The sequence below is a fragment of the Melozone crissalis genome, unplaced genomic scaffold, assembly GCF_028551555.1.
Source record: "Melozone crissalis strain CALT ecotype California unplaced genomic scaffold, PUWL_Pcris_2 ptg000014l_1, whole genome shotgun sequence".
NCBI lineage: Eukaryota > Metazoa > Chordata > Aves > Passeriformes > Passerellidae > Melozone > Melozone crissalis.
In genome coordinates this window covers 2,989,055-3,008,382 of record NW_026535792.1, presented here as the reverse complement: position 1 = coordinate 3,008,382, position 19,328 = coordinate 2,989,055, and the positions used below count along the sequence as shown (strand labels likewise).

The following is a 19,328-nucleotide window of genomic DNA, read 5'->3' as shown; positions in this document are numbered from 1 at the left end:
TCCTAAATATGTTTTACAAGATCTGTGCTTTTTCAGTGTGTGGATGCAAATATGTTCCCAGTCACTGATGCAGTGGGTATTGAGGATATGAAAGCTGCTAAAATCAGAGCATCTCTTCTCAGCCTGAACAGATATTAACCTGCTCCAGTTTTACCCTCAGCTCGATTCGATGGCTTGCAGTGATTTTATGTTGGGCTAGATTAGAAGGTTTGTGTTTATGTAATAAAGTAATTCCCCTTTTAGAAGGGACATATGCTTCAGGTTGCTTCCTGTGAATTTTTTTATTTTTTTTTTCCCTGAGCAGGCAAATTATTTTTGGATGGTTTCTCTCACTGCAACCCTCATCTCCCAGGCACTGCTGCCTTTCTCTGAGTCAAACCCCAGTTATGTTTCTGCAGCAAGAAATAGCCTCCTGCTCTTGTGTAACGGTGTTCCCCCCTTGCAGCAAGTGCTTCATTAGGAGGCAGCATCTGCGCTCCAAGTGTGGGAAGAAGGTGTGTTTGACGCTTTGTAGTGAGTAAGCAGGCTCCAGCAGAAGCTAATGTTTTTGCAGCCTTATTTTGGATTTTATCAGCAACTATGAAGCAAAACCTGATAGTTTATTCAGAGGCCTCCTTGTCTTGTCTGAAGACGTTCCTCAGCAGCGTCACAGGGAGCTCTGGGAACTCTTTCCTTTCTCCGTACGTATTCTGCCTCTTCTGTGATTTTCCTGTTTGCTTTTGGTAATTAGCATTGTACCTTTCTGTAACGCTCGGTTATTGAATATTCTTAAAATTCTTAAATTTTGTCTTCTGGGTTTCTCTCTGGAAGAAATTATCTGCACTTGAATACTAAGCTATAAACCATGAGAAGAATTTTAATCTGCGCTAACGGTTCACAACTGTTCAGAATTGCTAAATTTTTGTTCTGCAGTAGTGCTCTGACAAGTTTTCTCTCTGTTTAAAGATACAGTAAATAAATTATTGTAGGAGTGAATAATGAAGTGGAAAGTGGAATAGTTACATTTTCTACATTTTGAGTTCAGGTTTTTTTCCTGAGAACTTTATTACACATTGCTGTTATGTAATTATATTCAGTTAAACTGGTTAGCTGGAAGCATGCAAATCTCAGTGGTAGACTATTCTATATGGATAAATCTGGGTTGTATTAAAATAGTCTGTAGTGCTGGAAAACTGGGAAGGGCATCCTTGTAAAGCTTAAGATCCTGCACAAGGCACCAGTACTGCCTTGGTGGATTTGCTCTTTATAAGGATATTGTGCATGCTTAAACTCATTGTTTGGGTCCTGCCAAGAATGATTGTCATCAGCTAACTGGTCCACTCCCTAAGTTACTGGTCCTTGTTCTGGCTGGGATCCCATTACAGGGCTGAAGCAGGAGCACGGTGACTCACTCAGCCTCCACATGCCAGCCCATTGTTTATGCCCTGAGGAACAATGTGGATGCAGCCTCCTGCTCCCATTCAGCGGGAGCTGCTGGGAAGGGGAGTGAGATTCCGGATCCTTTCTTTCATGCCGACATCTCGTTAGTGCTCAGAACTTGGAGTCTTTTTCTTTTTTGGGCAGGAGGGACTGGCTTGTGGCTGTGGGGGTTTAACCAGAGCACGGTGCTGCCGGGGGCTCTGGGTGGGTCAGCTGGGTCAGCAGGGCTGGAGGCACCTTCCAGCAGCTCCTTGTGCACCTTCATTATCTGAAGCTTTAGGATTTTTTAGGTTTTTTTTCCTGGCAGCTATAAAGCCCTGGCCAGCAGTATGTGGAGAAATCCTCATCCTCACAGCATCCTTGTTAGAAAATGTGACACAGAGTGCAGGGGCTCACCTTGCTCAGGTGTCTCCTCTGCTGTTTCTCCCGGTTTCCAGTGATTTCCCTGTGTCCCAGCAGGATGCCAGCTTTCCCCAGGAATGTCTGAGCTGTGTGTCAGGGCTGGACCCTCTCTGCCCTCTGGGGATGGTGCTGGGCTTGACTTGGTGGTGCTGACCGAGCCCTCAGAGGGGATTTGTCACCAGAGCTCAGGATGAGGCTCCCTTGTGGGTGCTCTCAGCATCTCCCTTGCTTGCTCAAACCCTGCTTCCCCTCTCCTGGATTTGTTCTTCTTGTCCTAATTAGAAGAAACTGAGCAGGGGTATGGGGGTGGCTGCAGTCTCTCATGAACTACAGGGTTTGGGGTTTTTTTTAAAGCTTGGTTAAAGAGCTCTGCATAATCCAGAGGAGGTGACATGATGTGAATTTAGTAGGAAGTACAATGGAAACTCAAAGGCATCACTTTATGAATGTGTAGAACAGCATAAAGATTCATCTCCTTTCTATGGGCTGATTGATTTCTTTGAACATTACAAAACTTCATAGCTAGGATTTAATTTTTGCATGGTTTTCTAGGAGTTCCTCAGAGGTGTAGGAGAGCAATCATTGTCTTCTGAAACATAAGGATACTTCTGTTAGAAAGCTTATCTCCTTCTGACTGGAAATTTTATTCCAAGTCACAGAGCATTGCTATGCCATTGGTGTGTGTCTCAGAGGTGGGATTGGATTATCCTTCAGACGTGCCAGAGGATGTCTCTTCTCTCCTGCTAAATCTGGAAATGAGCCCTGAAGAGGGGTGTTATGGTGGAAGGTGTCTAACATTACATAATTAGGGACAGCAGTGCAAGGAGAGCTGCCTGAAGCTTCACAGTAGCTTTGCAGGTATTAACTAAATGCACCTTCACAACTTCTTTTGAGGCAAATCAGTTGTAACTTGGTGACTTTGCACTGTCCAGGGAAGCTGAGATGGACATGGACAGTGTGCCTGGAAAAGGGACCTAAGTGTTACCTGAGGGACCAAACAAGTAACCAGAACATGTGGCTGGAGTTGTCATTTGGAGTGCACCAGAGGCCCCTGAAGCTGAGCAGGTGCTGTGCTGACCCTGCAGCTCACAGGGCTTTCTGTTTTATCAGAAAGAAGCTGCCCACAATGGCAGTGACCTCTGCAACCCCACCCATGGCCCAGCTCGGATCTGACTCACAGGGAAAGCTGCTCCTGCTGCCTCCTGAATCCTGGGAAAGGCTCTGGTGTGAGCAAGGCTTGAACTGGAAAAGCCAAGGGGTCCTTTAACAAGAGGGACAGCTCAGGAGCAAGTGCAGTTTTGTAGGGAAAGTTTCACAACAGTTTGGGTGGTGACAGTCCAAGCTTGGCCAAGAGCAAATGGAGCAGTTTATCCTCCTGGGACGCACTTTGTGCCTCCAGCTTTGCTCCTGGTTGGCATCAGGGCAGGATATGTGCAGAGGTGGAACTTACTGGTCCTGGTGGGTCCCTTCCAGCTCAGCCTGTTCTCTGATTCTGTTATTTCCTCACTGTTGGTGCCTGAGTGTGAATAACTGTTTAAAAATCTTTCCTGCTGAATAGAGGAGGAAGGGAAAATCAGCACCACTGATACCAGTTTGTTCCTCATGAAATCACCATGTAAACCTTAAAACCTTCCCATCAGCTGTGTGGGGACAGGGCCAGAGCTGGGCCTTGGGGCTGAATAACAGGGAAAAAGTGCTCGCAGCCTCTGTTCTGTTTTTTCCATCCACACATCACCCTGCAGTAACATTACCCTGAGTGTTTTGTGACAGTGTGGGGTGAGGACAAGGAGAGCATCTGGGGGGTGAACTGAGCACACAGAGCCCTGGTGAGCTGCAGAGTGTGTCAGTCGTGTGAAGTTCTCCATAATCACACTAAATCAGCCTGGAAGGTTTGCTGGTTTTCTTCCTGCTGGTTAAGCTGTGAGTAAACTCGAGTCCAAACAGCAAACTGAAAGGGTTCCTGTGAGCTAAAAAAGCAGAAAATAGAACAGGTTTTGTGTGTGAGTCAGTCTCACTGCAAAGTGCCCTGCAGAAGGAGAAGTAGGAAATGCTCAGCAGGAATAGGAAGTACACCAGTAAGGCAGTAATAGGCTTGTATTTTTAAATATTTAAATAAACTCTTCATACAGAAGTGGTGCAATTTCACAAGGGGCCGAGGGCTCCTGCAGGAGGCTGGTCTGCAGCTGAGCATGCCTGTGGTTAAACCTGCCCTCCCGTGCAGAGCTGGGTGTTACAACATCCCTGCAAACCAACCTGTGTGTGGCAGAAAGGGGCAAGGAATGCTGAGGCATTTACAATTTTCCTGACAAGAGCCATCAAAGCCAGCCTGCTCTTGAACTTGAGGGCTGTGTCAAGGAGGGCAGAGCTGCTGGGAGAGCCAGTGGTGCAGTAAAGACCTTGGGAAGTTAATTGAGCAGGGAGTCTGACCTGAGAGCCAGCTTGATTTACAGGCAGCAGTAAAGCATTGATCCTCAACTGAGCTGCACCTGGAATTATCTGCTGCTTTACAGCTTTATTTTTACACCTTCATGTTAAAATTATTTGTGGTGTATCACATTGAAATGTAACTTATGACAACTCTATCAAGAAGCCTGGAAAAACCTGAAGATAAGGTGATAAAGTAGCAAAGCAAATCCTTTGCCCTTAGCACTTGTACACAGGGAGTTCTTTACAAGGTTCCTGAGGTGTGATTTATGAGGGAGCTTTCAGGTGAGGGTTGATTCTGGGGTCAGGGAACTGCTGTCCTCTGTTTCAGTGGGAAAACAGCAATTGATAGTGTTCACACCAACCCAGCCTTTACCAGGGCTGTAATTGATGTAGTGTTTTGACAGAGATGTTGCAGGTGATTTTATACTTGCATTAAGAAAATGCTGTGAATTATGGGGTTTTATCCTCCCCAGAGCCTATGGGGGCCTTATCCAAAACCCATTAAATTCTTTGCACTGACATAATGGGATCTTCAGGGATCCTTCCAGCGTTAAGTCTGTGGTTTGTTTGTTTTTCACTGCTCTGATCAACAGTGGGGCTGTCAGGGCTGTGCTTCAGAAGGCAGTGAGCTGGGAGGAGCTGTTTGCATTGCAGATAGAGGGGAGAGATGGATTTTATACCATTCAACTCCCAATCTGCTCTATAAAATCATAGAATCGTAGAATTTTTAAGGCTGGAAAAGACCTTTAAGGTCACTGAGTCCAACTGTTCCCCCAGCAGTGCCAAACCCACTATTAAACCATGTCCCCAAGTGCCACATCCACACAGCTTTTAAACCCCCCCAGGGATGGTGACTCAACCATGGAGTCTGTCTCTTAATAGCTTCTGTTTCAGATTTTACATCAAGTCAGACTGATATTTAATTCCTTCCCTTAATCCGAGTCTGTGTGCTCATTAGTGGGTCAGCAATTGCTTATTTGCATGATTATGTATCACCACAGCAGCAGCTCTTTTATGTAAGCTGCTGGTATTTTCACAACACAAGTGTCTCCATGTGTACTTTAATTTTAGGGGACCTATTTAAAAAGCCTTTAAGTTTTAGGAAAGGCTCTCACCCTTCCAAAGCCCTTCTGCAGCCAGAGGGACTCTGGGAGTCAGCAGTTCGTGTTGGGGTCTGCCATGGGGATGCTCAGTGGGAACCTGGGGCAGATCCTCTCTGTTTTGGCTCTCCCTCTCCAGCTGGAGAGGGCAGCAGATCCCTGGTGAGCTTCAGGAACTTCTCATGTGCAAAGAAAAGCCCATTAGAGTCACCCAGGGGTGAGGGAAGGGGTCAGTGTGCCACAGGAAGAGTAGGAGGAAGGAGCTGGGACCTGGAGCTGGCAGCTGGAGGAGCAGCTTCATTTCCTCTCTGATAGTCAGTGTGTGCCTCCCAGGCATAAAGATTGGCATTTCAGATGCTGCTGGAGAAAAAAAACTCAGTCCCAGGCTGTCCCCAGCTCCTCTCTGTGCACAGCTGAAAATCATGGAAAAATAACCAACCAAAGCAGTGACTCAAACAAGAAGTCTGGATAAATTTAGCTCAAATATTCTTGGTATGTTTGTGGTCACTGTGGAAATTGCATCACTTCTTGTTTTAATGATCAAAATATTGCTTGGAAAACTGGCATGGCTACCCGAGAAGAGCTCAAAATGAAATCCTTTAAAAGCAAGTATGTCTTTGGAATTGCTTCACCTGCAGTTAATTGGTTTTGGGAGTTGTTTGTTTTATTCCTGTCTTGGTTAAGGAGTTTTTGGACTGGAGGTTATTGCTGCTTAATTGAAAAGCCACAAGGTTTAGAGCTGATGCACTCTGCAGTGTGATTGTCTACTTCATATAAAAGTTCTGTCTGGGGAGTAGGATTCAAAAAGAGTGCTGGTAAGTGCTGAAGACAAGACCTCCTCCAGAATCTGCCTGCACATCTTTCTGTCTTTCACATCAAAGAGCCTTTGAAAATGCTTTTATTTTTGCATCAAACAGGAACATTTTAATTTTTTTTTTACAACACTAATGGACAGGATCCCTTTTCAGCTCTCATACATAGCCTGAAAAACAAAAAGCCTGGCTCCTTAAGTGAGCTTGTAATCCTGGTCGTAATTCTCCCATGTTTTGCACCTTGGACCTTTCTCACAGTGGCAGGGTGTGAACAAAAGCTGCCAAATCAAAGCCATCTGCATGGATAGGACCAGGTTCTGGGATGCAATGGATCAGAGCTGTCCAGGGTTGGTGGGAAGGGGATGAACTGTGCCCTTCCTCATTTTGCTGTCTCTGCCTTGCAGCAGACATCCAGAAATGCTGTGAGCTGCAGTGGGGTCACAATGTGGACACAGGAGCCTCCCTGGCAGAGTCCTTGTGCTCCCTTCAGTGAAATGGGTGCTGATATTCCCAGGAGGACAAAATATCCCCCTGCCAAAGCAGGCATTTCTGCCTCTTGTAGGTTTTGTCACAGTAGGGGAAGGCTTTGTGGGTTTTTTTAGTAGCCCCATTGAAGCTTTGGAGCTGTCTGGGCCAACAGCAGAAGACTTTCCATCAGGTTTCTCTTGTGCTGCAGCCACAGCTGTCCAGATGATCCTCCCTGTGAGCCTGTGCTGGAAACCAGGATCTTCCCTGGCTCCTTGGGAGGACAGTCAGAAGTGGGAAGTGCTCACACTGAGCTCAGTAGGAGCTGGAGTGAAGCCCCACTTCCTTCACTGTTTTATCTAGATTTTTTTTTGTTTTCTTCTCCAGACTAACCCATCCATCCCTTTTCTCCTGGAGCTCTTCCCAGCTCTGCACTTCCCTTGGCTCTGCTGTTGCCAAATTGTCCCTTCAAGTCTCCTCATGCCAACCATATCCAATATCTTGATTGCATTTTCTTTTTCTCTGCATGCAACACTTTGAAATGATCCAGAGTGGTTGTCTTAGTGATAAATGAGAAGTGAGGGTAGCAAGGAGTATTTTATTAGTCAAGCAGGCACAGTAAAGAAGCTCATTGAACTGTGTCTAACATGTGCTAAGCTTGGATTTTGCTGCGTGGGATGTTTGCCCCCTCAAATCTCTTGAAAGGCTTCTTCCTTTAGATGTGTCTCCTGAACATATCAGTCTTTTAATCAAAATATTCTTTCATTCTTCAAACTTTAGTCCAAGTAGCTGGAAGGAATGTGTGGGTCAGTGTCCTGGTGTCACACTCCTACACCTTCTGTCCTTCTGGAGAGACAGATTTTGGCTGCTTTAGTTTTGACCAGCAATGGGGTTGCAGTGCTGTAGATGGGTTTTCCATTGAGGAAGGTGTTTACATGTGTTATTAAAGTGAAACACAAGCTTAGGAGCTGCTTTTCCCAACTCAGAGAAGGTGTGGGATCTCTGGATGTGTCTTTGGTGGAGCTGGTAGAAGATTTATGCTCAGAAGAGACCTGAGCAGAGACCTTGGGCCCATTTTCCTCTCACTCACACACAGCAAGCCTCTCACAGCTGGGGCTAAAAGCATTTACTTCTTCTAAAGCAAGTTTTAAATATGTGCCCAAGCAGCAGAAGTGGGCTGGCCATGAGGTGGTGCTTCCCCAAGGTGAATAATTAATATTTTAATTTTTTTAGAAGAAGAATTTTGAGCAAATTATTTCTCTGAAAGAGAGAAAACGTTGGTGTGTGGGATTTTTTCCCTTCTGATGAAAGCTTGAATATTAGGGAAAGGGTTCGGAAGAAAGTTAGCCATGAAATTTTATTTTGTGAAGTTTCAGATGAAGTGCAATCTTGGTTTGGTTTCATGGCTGTAATATTTGATTCAGTTGGACAGGAATGGTCTCACTGGAGACACCTTTCACCATTTAACAATCCTCCATTTCCAGCCATGCCTGGAAATGAGCACAAAGAAAATCCAAAAGTGTTGTCATGCTCCTGCATGCTTAATGTATATCTTCCAATTTAAAATTTGGAAAGGAAGAGTGGCATAGCTGGCCTTGCCTGCAGAAGCACATTTCTGAATGATTCAAGCTGTAGGATGGGAACCAAATCACTGAGGCCAAAAGACAAAAATAGAAACTTTCACTCCAGAGCTGAGTCATTCGTATTTTCAATACAGCAACTCTCTGGCCATTTGGAGCTCTCAAAGCTTCTCTTTGGGGTGGCAGTAACAGCATCACTGTTCTCTTTGGGCTTTGCTGGGCCTTTGCACCCCAGAGAGGGCACTGCTGGAGGGCTGGGGGTATTCCCACCCTCTGTGAGAGGAGTTTTTGCCCTGTGTGAGGGCATCCCTGCCCAGAGGGAATCCTGCTCCTTTCCCAGCAGATACAGCCCAGAGCAGTGGAAGTGGAACTGCTCTTCACAACCAGCCAGTGGGGAACATCCTGTCCTCTTGCTGAGGAGAGGCACGTCCCAACCCCTTGCTTCTTTTCCATGGATAGCTGCAGGTATCATGAGTGACCCTGGATCTGATTTTCACTTTCCAGCCTGGTTTGCACAGTGCCACGAGGGTTTGTTCTGATGCTCATATTCCATATTGTGCTCTCTCTGACCCCATTGCCTTGCAATGCCTTTGTGCAGCCTCTTTTGTCCTTCAGCAAAGAATAACCAGCTCAGTTCCATTTTAATTTCTTGGACACCACAAACAATCCCCAGAGTCCCGGGAATTTGGGAGGTGCACACACAAATGCAGGAGCCTGCCCAGATCTGGCAGTGCTGGCATTGCCCAGATACTGCTGTTAGCAGGATTTGAGGCTTTTCTGTTCCCCCTTCCCTCATTATCCTGGATGATGAAGAAATGATTGTGTAAGTGTGGAGCTGAAGCCTTTGGAGGCGTCTGTTTCTCATAACTCTGTCCTGGAGCCCAGAGAAAAGGCAGCAGTCCAGAGCATTTTCCACCCGGGACTTCATATTTTCCTTTCAGAGCTGCACTAGCAAATGCTTTTTTTCCTTGCAGGTTAAAAGTGTTATAAATAGAAAATTTCCAATGATTCTGGTGATAATTGTTCACTTTACACAACTGTACCTAAAATTGTCAGTGTGCCCTGGGTGCTTGCTGGAAAATGTTCAGTGCAGATCAGCACCATGTGTGTGTGGTGCTGGCATGTAAACAGCTTCAAAATACTTCCACAAGCTGCAGTAATAGTGAAAAAGATCCCTTCAGCACTGGATTTTTGCCTTTGAAGCATTCCTCTGGGTTTCATATCTGGTTTCTTTTGGGGTTTTAAGTCTCCTTTTGGGGCAGTGAGCATTGATTGTGAGCTCTGTTGTAGATGTGGGTGGCTTTTGTGCTCAGCACATCATCTTTTCCAGTGCCTTTGGCAGGCACAGCTCAGTGCAGAGCTTAGTGCAGAGCCACTCCTTTAATTAGCTGAAATAATGGATGTTTGGGGGAAATGGAACCACAGGAAATAGGCAGAAAAAGTGTGTGGAGGGCTCCCACTGTCCTGAGAAGCTGGCACATCCCACTTGTTGTGGGAAATATTAATTAGGGTCAGAGGGGGCATGACCCAGTTCTGGCACAGGCTCTCCAGTGGGGATTTGGAACTTCCCAGATAAACCACCTTGTTCTCAGTGTCTTTCATGGGGGCATTTATTGGTAGTTCTGGCCATTTTTGAATCCTGACAGGAATATTTTAAAGCAGAATTGGTTGAGCCACATGCATTTCACCTAAATCTGAGAAAAGGCAAAGCAGATCACTGGCTTCTTGCTGCAGGATGGTTTTGAGGCAGCTTCTGGCAATATGGGCAGGTGGGGGGCACAAGAGATCTTGGTCTGTGGCTTTATCTTCTAAAAAATGAATGAACAAAATCTTCTAACTATTTTTTTGAAAAAATGAAACCTTGAAGTGTCAGCTAGATAGAAAAGGAACCCAAAAGATACCTTTGCTTCATAAAGCATTTTTACCCACTAGGGCTGACTGAAAAATTTATTTCTTTTTTATTGAAGAGCCCAGGGTTTTCTTCCTTGTTTGGGATGGGATTTTTCAGTATCTCAAAAATTTCCAGAGGACTGAAAAATTTTTCTTGCCCATCTAATAGGAAAGTGCAATGTAGGGCAGATCCATCATCCTTTGAAATCACTGTTGGCTGCTGCTCACTTTGTTAGCCTGAAGTTTTCCAAAGCAGCACGGGATGCATGAATCTGTTGCAGAGACTCAGAAATAACATGGCTTTCCATTAATTTTGCAAACCAGCTGGGCAGAGCTTTTGTGGAGTAGTATTGAAAAACATTCAGTGACACTGGTGAGTTTTGGAATGTTTGGAGGTGCTGGCTTTAAATATTCTGCACATCTTCACCCTCATCCCTGTCCTGTTTTTTAGCTGTGCTGTGGCAGCACTCAGAAGTCAAAATGGCAAAAGATTAAGCTGGGGAGGGTGAGCTGCAGCCATCTGGTGCTGTTGAGGAATTAATGTGTGAGCTCAGCCTCCCTGCCCACCCCCATCCCCACATCCTCTGCACCAGGGGCTTGGATTTCGCTGTAATGGGACAGGGAGATGAAAATATCTGTCAGGGCTAAACTGTGGTGGTTAATTCAGACAAAGGAGCAGCCAGCCAGCCATTCCATCCAGTGGCCACTGCAGGAGCTGCTGGGGCTGGAGCAGAGGTGGGTGGTTATCAGTCCCAGGAATTGACAGCTGAGTGGGGCATCGCTGGGGGGATGCTGTGTTAAAGCATCAGCTTGATTTGCTCCCGGCTCTGGAAATACCTGCACACATTATGACAAGGTCAGTAGCAGTTTTCAAGTTGTATTATTGTTGTAATTCTGCTTTTGGAGGAGGTTAGCTTCCTGGTTTATCCTGGGTTAAAGCATCTCATTTATATCTTGCTCTGCTAAATAAAAATATCCTACCTCATTGCCAAAGATCTGCTGGTTATGGAGGGGCCTAATGTGGCATTTACAAACTCTTGTGAGTTTATGTGTCAGAGATGCAGTGATTTGGGCTATAAAGAAATAATCATCTGTGCGTTGTGCTGCTTTGTTATGCAGCTCTTTGCTGATTCACAGCACTGACCTGCAAACCCTCCCCTTTTACTGATGGCATTCTGTCAATTTAGAAATTTTAGAGGGTTTTTTCCACCTGCTGTTATAATAAGGCCTGTGACAGGGTCTAACTACACATGACCCTAAAATTCTCATGGTACTTTTTATTACTAAAAAGGCTTATTTTTATTTTGTTTCTCTGAGCCGGGCCAGCAGTCTGCTGCACTTTAAAAGTGATACCTTGTGCCCTTTTAATGGCAATAAAATAACATTGCTTTTTTATTGAAAACCTCTGGTTTCATTGGGATATTTTGTAAAAGAAAACTAGTCTTGCCCTTAGCTTTTATGCAGGGCTGTTACGGCAAAGCCACACTTAAAGGTATTTCCAAAGCATAAATCATTGAAATCAAGAGAGAAATAATTCCAGAGTTAGTCGTTTTTGTACAAGCTGTTAAGTGTTGTGAGGAATAGATGATGGATGCATTTTTAGTGTCAGCAGATGCTTCCCCTTTCCCCCCACAAACAGCCCTGGGTTTGCTTACAGCTTTTTTAGTAGAAAACAAGAGAAGAAAAGAAGCTGTGGATTTATGGAGAGGTTAAACAAATATGATGCAGAGGCTGCATATTAAAGAGTAAACTCCATGGCTTTATTTTCATAGATGTTCAAAGGTGTTAGAGAAAAAAAATACAGGTTCCTATTCAAATAGGGTTCATTTATCTGTTTTTGGTGCTGCTTTGGGGCAGTGCTCTCAGAGAAACCTGTGCCAGCACAGGAATTGCCCAGATCTGTGTGCAATAAAGCAGAAACTAAAAAAGATGGCACTGGGTGTGTAAAGTTTGTGGAGTTTCTTGGATAGTACAGGAATATCCAAGAAGTCCTGCTGGGATATCATCCCTTGCACACAGAAAGTGCATTGTGCAGGAACACAGACCCTGTGTGCAGTGTGCACAAGCTGGTTCCTAAATCCATAAAATCCAAGAATTTACAGCCCTTTGCTACATCTGGGCTCAAATGCTCAGCATGTTGCACAAGCAGAGGCTCAGCGTTCCTGAGCTCCAGTATTGCTCAGGGCTGGCTGTGACTGAGGTGACTCTGACAGGAAAACCATGAGGAGCTCAGGCAAGGAGCAGGAGACATGTGAGGTTAAAAGCAGAGCAGAATTTCTTTGGATTTCAGCCCAGATTTCTGCTAAAAATGGCTGGTGCATGTATTGGCAAAATGTTATTCCAGCCTACACGAATGCCACTGCTGATGGTAGGTCAGTCATGCATCTTGTAGAAATAACCAGTCTTTAGTCAGTAAAATGTAGTTTTCCTTATTTATTTTCCCCCCACTGGTGAGTATAATTCAAGGTTATAGAACATGCTGCTTCTTAATTTGCCCTAGTTTTTCAGAAGCCAATATATCATTTACTAAGTCACCAGGAAGTCTTCTGTAAACTGGGTAATTTTGCTGGTGAGATGTTAACTTTGCCTTGGATGGTGTTTGTCCTTTTTGGAAATTTGGGAATGGATAGCCAACCTTGTCTCACTTAACCTCTGAAAGCTCTACTAAAATCTGACAGCGCCATGTGAGTACAGCTGTTGCAAACTTCTTTACCTGTGTCTCACCAGTTTTGCACTTTTCAGGCTTCCAATTGATAGTCACAAGGACTGTTTTTTGCTGGAGACCTTTGGCAGCTTCTTCCCTCAGGCTTAAGGCAGGAGGTCAATTTACCCTGCAGAATGGAATCATAGAAGGAAGTTTTGGTGTAAGAAATTTGAGCTGGGTAGCATTATCTTGCTGCCAAGAATATTTAATATAAAAATATTGGTTTCCAACAGTAGAATTGCCCAGATTTCTTACACTCAGTGGAACCCTTCTTGAATTCTGCTTGATGAATTGAGATATTCAAAACTGAGCAGTTTTTATTTGGTCAATAAAAGTTTCCCTAAAACAAGACTGAAATTGAGTTTAAGGACTAAAATGAATACACTGAAGATTGTTCTGGCAGTAAGCTCCATGGAGCCAGGTGTGACCTTCCAGTTCCTGGAGATCCCAGAATTCTACACCTAACTCATGGCCAGCCCATGTTCTTCCAGGGCTGGTGGCACCAGGGGTTGTGACTGAGCCATTGCACCACAAAGGATTTCAGGGGGGCCAAAAGTGTAAGGGGAAGCCCAGCACATTGGCTGAGTTGTTTTGTGAAGTAGTCATTTGGCAAAACACAGAAGTGGTGTTGAGTTAGGGTCAAGCAGGCAGAGTTCCTCCTTCCCACAACCCTGTGACCCTTCTTGTGCTGTTGGAGTGGGGCAGCTCCAGCAGGAGAGGTGGAAAATGCTCCTTTTAAACTTCCTTTTTTCCCAGTTCTGTGTGTGGGAGGGTGGCTGGAGACCTCTCTGCTCGAGGTGACACCAGGATCTGATGAATCTCTGATTGTGAGATTCTTGTACCTCCACCCTCCCAGGCCATGATTTAAAATCAAAGAGAGATGGTCCTGCTCAATTCTTTGTCAGAAAGGGTGTGCTTTTACATCTGGAATGGCTGCAGATGTGGGCCTTGAGTGACAGTCCCCAAAATCAGGATTGGAGGCTGGAATTGGGTGAAATTTGTCCCTCCTTTCTGCAATTTGTAGGAAGCAGATGGAAGTTGCCCTGCTCTGTCAGCCCTGCTCTGCTGGGCTCCTTGAGCAGGAAGCTGAGGAGCTTTCCAGCTGTTTTGTATCTCTGATGTGAGGCATTTTTTCCTCCAAGGGGAATTCCAGTGCTTCTCTCTAGGTTCAGGATTTCATCACAGGGTGCCAAGAGGGGAGGCTGCTTGTTCCAGTAACTGCAGTGTTTGCTTGGATCTGTACTTCTTGAATTTTCCTAGTCCAGTTCTGAGTTGTTTTGACTGGAGAGCTATTTTGCTCTGAAGTTCTTCTTTCTATCATCCTTGAAACATACTTGCCTAAGAATATTTTTTTCCTATCTTTGGTGTCCATGAAAATGAAAATTAAATCATATGTGATATTTTTAGTGATCCCTTATAGGTGTGTGATCTGCTTTAAAAGAGTGAACCAAATGCAGGCAGAATTTCTTTTCCCATGTACTCCCTAAAATTGCAGAATTATGGAAGCACTACACCCATTAATGTGAACTCTGAGATGCTGTTTATTGTGCTGTAATTTAACCCCACTTTCATGGGCCTTGATTTCTACTCCTTGTCCTTCACAGGTTCTGCATCATCTGGGAAAGGTTATTGGTGAGGGCACACGTTTAATGGCACCAAGCTCTGGAGCCATCTCCGATGTCTGAGTGATTTGAGCTTCGTTTAAATAATTGATGAGAAGTGTTAGTCAGAACCTACTGGTGATTCAGGCTGCATTATTCAAAGATATTTACTGACAGTTATAGATTGCTCCAAATTTACTTCTCTTTCTAGGCTGCATTAAACTAGGCCCTGTGTGACATATATGTCTATTTTAAAAATAAATAAATCCTTGTTAATACATGTGAAGAACTGTGGGCTTAAGTGCTGTATTTAACCAGTTGTAAATAAGCAATATTAATTCATTATGTGTTAGCAGGAAAAAAACATTCTGTTTTCAAGTAGAAAATGCTTTTTTCCTCTGTCTTGGTTGTTCAGGAGTAGACCTGAAAACAACTTGTATTTCAGTGACTTTAATGCAGCTTTCCCTGTACTGGTAGTTGGGGAATGGCTGGATGTGAGACTTCCTGCCTGCCTCATTAGCCACCCACCAAAGCATCTTCTCTAATGGCTGCAGCTTTTAATCTCTGACACTTAAAAGCTCTTCTGGCTCCCAACACCATTTAGGAAAAGAAAGTCTGGTCTAGGAGATTCTCCAGAATTGATTAAGGTGACACTGGGCATCTTGCAAAATCTCCTTTTACTTTTTTTTATTCTTTTTTTTTCCCCCAGAGTAAATATTTCCAATTTCTTTTATTTCACACTTGTAGAGGTTGAAAATGCTGGAGGACAGTGAGATTTTGCCAGGCTGTTGTCAGGAGTGAAGTGTGACTAAAGCAAGTCCAGTAATTCCGGATTTGCCTTTCAGATTCCTGCCTTTGTCACAATTCCTGCAGGTGCCAGTGCCATGCAATTCCTTCTCTTCCCTGGTTCCTCAGCAGGAGGAGGAGTGTGCCAGGAGATGAAGGGTTCATGTGTCCACGTGTGTGAGCTTCCACACCTTCCTTTGGAAACCACCTCTGGAAACCATTGGGGAACTCTGCCCCTCTCAGTTTCGTGTCCCTGTTGGGAGGAACTTTAGCATTTATCACTTTCTCTTATCAGGCTCTATTGCATGCAGTAAACAATTCCACTGAAAATCACCAACTTCTTTTATTCCCAGGATTCACTGACATCGTAGCTGTGCATGGGTGACAAGCAGGCACTTCTCCCTGACTTCTCTTTGCTGTTTTCCCTGCAGGAACTGTGGACATGGGTGGCAAACAGTCCACGAGTGGCGACGTCTCCGTCACCCAGACCCCTGTGACAGAAAGCATCCAGGATGCCTACAAAGCTGGGGACACCAGCAAGGCCCAAGAGTTGATTAGGTTGTCCTGTGAGGAGACTGCACTGCAAGTGGAAAAGGTTGGGTTGGGTTACTGCTCTCTCTCAGGTTTTATTGGCAAAGATGCCAAAATTTCAAGGTGCTGCTGTCTTGTGTCATTTTTTCATGGAGAGAATCCATTTGGTTGTGTGGGTCCCAGGCATGGCTGGTTGTGTGGGGCTCTGCAGAAACCTGCTCAGGGACAGTTTGCCCTTGAAAACACAGATCAGGAAGATGAGGCAGACCACAGGGAGCAGTGTCTGTAGGAACATAGGCTGTGTGAGGAGGGGTGCTGCTGCTGTGGTCACCAAACAGGGAAATGCATTTTTCCCTGTAAAAAGGAAGCAGTTTATAGACTTAGCAAAAAATGTATTCCCCCATCAGTGCAAAGATGGTTAATGGCCCCCTGGGAAGATTTTGCTGCCTGTGTGTGGAATTTTATCACAAACTCTGTGCCAGCTTCTGCACTGCTCTGCCTTCAGAGCCCTTCTTTTGGGCCTGTTCTTTGCACAGAGCTGATGTGAGTGTTTTGGGAGGCTCCCTGCATGTCAAGTCCAGTCACAGTGGCCATCTCCAAAACAGGTAATACTGCATTTTGCAGCTGAGCTGTGCAAATGCTTTTTCTGTTGGTCCATGAAGAATGGGTTTATACTCACTGTTCTGTGCCTCAGGCACTAATGTGAAAAAACATACAAAAAAACCTAAAATACAAATCCCAACAAATTATGTGAAAAACCATACAAAAAACTAAAATACAAACCCCAACAAATCAACATAATAAATTTATCAACAATGATTACAATGGCCACTAGTGTTTATGACATTTCCAGTTAACCACAGTGACAGTGGACATGCCTTGGCGTGGGCACAAATAAACCCATACAGCTCTAGAAATGCTCTTTCTCTGCCTGCTGCCTTTGACAGAGAGTTTCTTCTGCTGTGTTTCCTTCACCAGTGTCAGCTCTTAGGCATTGCAGCAGCATATGGGGACCTGCAGGCAGTGAGGTACCTGCTGAAGGAGGCGTTGGTGGTGTTACCAACAGAGCCCAACGATGACAATGCAGCCGTGGTGGCGGCGTATTTTGGGCACAAGGACATCGTGAAGGAGCTGCTGGATTCCCTGCGTGGTAAGCCCTGGGCTGACCCTGCCTCCCCTCGAGTTTGTCAGGAGCTGTGTGCTGCAGCTCCAAGCAGGCATTTGGGTTTTTTGGCATTCCTTGGAAAGGGAGGGGTTTAGTCATGGGAAAGTGCGTGCGGGATCAGATCTCTGCTGTGCTTGAAGGAAACTTCCCCCTGGGGAAGAGAAACACATACATAAAAATATTCCATGTTTGCAGGCTGGAAGTGGAGGAAGATGCCATTGAGACAGTTCATTCCTGTCAGGCCTCACAGCTGGGTAACATCCCAGACCCTACAGGGAGGTTAGGGGATTTTCAGGATGCAGCATCATCCCACTGCTGATCCAACAGTCTCAGTGGTGCTGGCAGAGTGGCCTGACTGGTCAGGGACACTTTGGGTGCACAGCTGACACCCACTCTGTTCTCTGTTTGACATTTTGTTTTGACTTTCAGGGGAATTCCTTCTTTAGAATAATAATTACATTTTACTTAAGTTTTATTATAGTAATTATTTTGGAGCAGAGACTTTTTTTGACTCAGACACTGCTGCTCCTAAGGCAGCAGTGGGAGCAGAACTCTGACTCAGGACCAGGTGCTGTGTTTGGGTCCCTGTTGCTCTCTCAGTGTTCTCTGAGCTTGGCAGCTGCTTTTCCCTGGGACCTTCCATGCGTTTGGGGTCCAGAGGTCCTGCAGAACATCTGGGGCAAATCCTTGACCTCAGACACTGCAGTAACAAAGGAGCTAAGCTGGCTTCTGCAATATTTAACCTGAATAGAGCTCTAGCTCCTCACTGGGACTAAATAGTTGCCAATGGCCTCACTGAGAACAGGAATAACCTGTTGGGAAACCTGCTTATTTGGTGTCCTGTTGGAGCACTGGTAAGCAAAATAAATGTTCCAGTTTGGAACATTTATGTACAATTAAATGTAATATTTCCTTAAGCCAGAAAGGAAGCTGAGTAACCTAGTAGAAAAATTAAATTATATTAATATAATGCACTGAGTAATGAAAAGTGACTCAAGTAGTTTCTGGAAACTTAGCTCAGTTTAGAAGTGACCAAATTCCCTCCAACTCTTGCTTCAGGGGGGTCAGGGGAGGAGCTCTGTACAAACAGCAGCTTTCAGAAAGTTTTATTCAGGACCTTCCAGCTGTTTTTTTGGGAAGTTACAGAGAAACCAATCACAGGGCTTAGGTATAAATTACATAAATTTGCAATTTGGCTGTTGCACTGCAGTGATTCTCCCTGGAACAGTGAGAACTACTTGTGGCTTACAGCTTAAGTGGAGCCCATTTTTTGTAGCAGGAGGGTGAGGGATTTAGTGGAGCTGTTAAGAATGCAAAGAGAGATGTAATTTCCACATGGATAAGCTGCAAAAAAGCCCTGACATGTAAAACTTGGGCTTGTGGATGTTTCTGTAAGTGTTTCAGAGAGGATGTGAATTTGTAAAGGATATGGAGGCATTACAGGGAATCAGGGGAGATTTGAGGACTGCTTATTGTTAGCAGAAATAATTCTGTCCTGGGCATTTAGTTGCATGTCTAGAATTAGGCACACCTAGAGAAAAGTGGTGTTCTACAGGAAAACGTTATTTCTGAAATAAAAAAGCAGTTTGAGAATGACTAAAACATCAGCAAATTCATGCAAAAATCAGAACATTGTGTTTTGGTTTTTAGCCTTAAATGACATTTGTCTGACTTTACTATGAATTAATAGTAAAGAGTTGACCTGAAATGAAATATTTGAAGGGGAAATGAAAGTTTTTGTGGGAGGCTTCATGTTGCAGCAAAAACAAGCTAAAACAATTCCTTTTTTGTTGGCTGAAGCATTTTGGTTTTGTTTTATTCATCCAATAACATGAAAGCTTACCTGGTTTTCCCCATTCTTTGTATCCCCTCTCATGATCTTGGAAGAAGTGGCCAATCTTGGGTGTTTGGATCTGGATGCCAAGACAGTCCTGATCATCCCTCTTTAGGGTCAGATGTTTATTTATCTGCTGATGTTTTAGCAGAATGTTGCTGCCTTATGAATGCTTATGTCAGGGACAGACAAAAAATTTTACCCATTAGCTGGGTGGGTAAAGAAGAACAGTTAAGCAAAGCTGAAAGCTGTGCCTGACCAGCTTAGGACCCTTCTCTGACACACTTTTGCAGTGCAAGCTGTTCCTTTCATCCTCTGGAGCTTCACCCTGTCCCAAACCCCTTTGCTCAGCCATTATCCGTGGCTATTCCTCACACATCACAGCTCGGTGGCGCCAACTAAGTCACATTTTGTGTGTTTTTGGTAGGTCCCAACACTTGCCAGCAGCTCCTGAACTGGATGCTGGCCATAGCCTGCCAGCAGGGCCATTTGGACATTGTCAAGCTCCTGATCCGTGCCTACAGTGCTGACCCAGAGAGCTGTGCAGTGAGGAGGAACGAGTTCCCCGTCCTCATCCGCCTGCCCCTCTACGCTGCTATAAAGGCAGGTGTG

General features: G+C 44.8%; 1 protein-coding gene across 1 annotated transcript in view; it reads left to right on the top strand.

Annotated features, from left to right (window-relative positions):
- The first annotated feature begins 320 nt into the window (after nt 1-320).
- The window catches only part of LRRK1 (leucine rich repeat kinase 1), a 68,722-nt gene continuing 49,714 nt past the window's right edge, over nt 321-19,328 (top strand). Inside the window, exons 1-4 of the mRNA XM_054272584.1 lie at nt 321-680; nt 15,618-15,781; nt 16,696-16,867; nt 19,144-19,323. Of these exons, the coding sequence (XP_054128559.1) occupies nt 15,629-15,781; nt 16,696-16,867; nt 19,144-19,323 (505 nt within the window). The 5' untranslated portion in view covers nt 321-680; nt 15,618-15,628. The remainder of the gene's footprint in view (nt 681-15,617; nt 15,782-16,695; nt 16,868-19,143; nt 19,324-19,328) is intronic.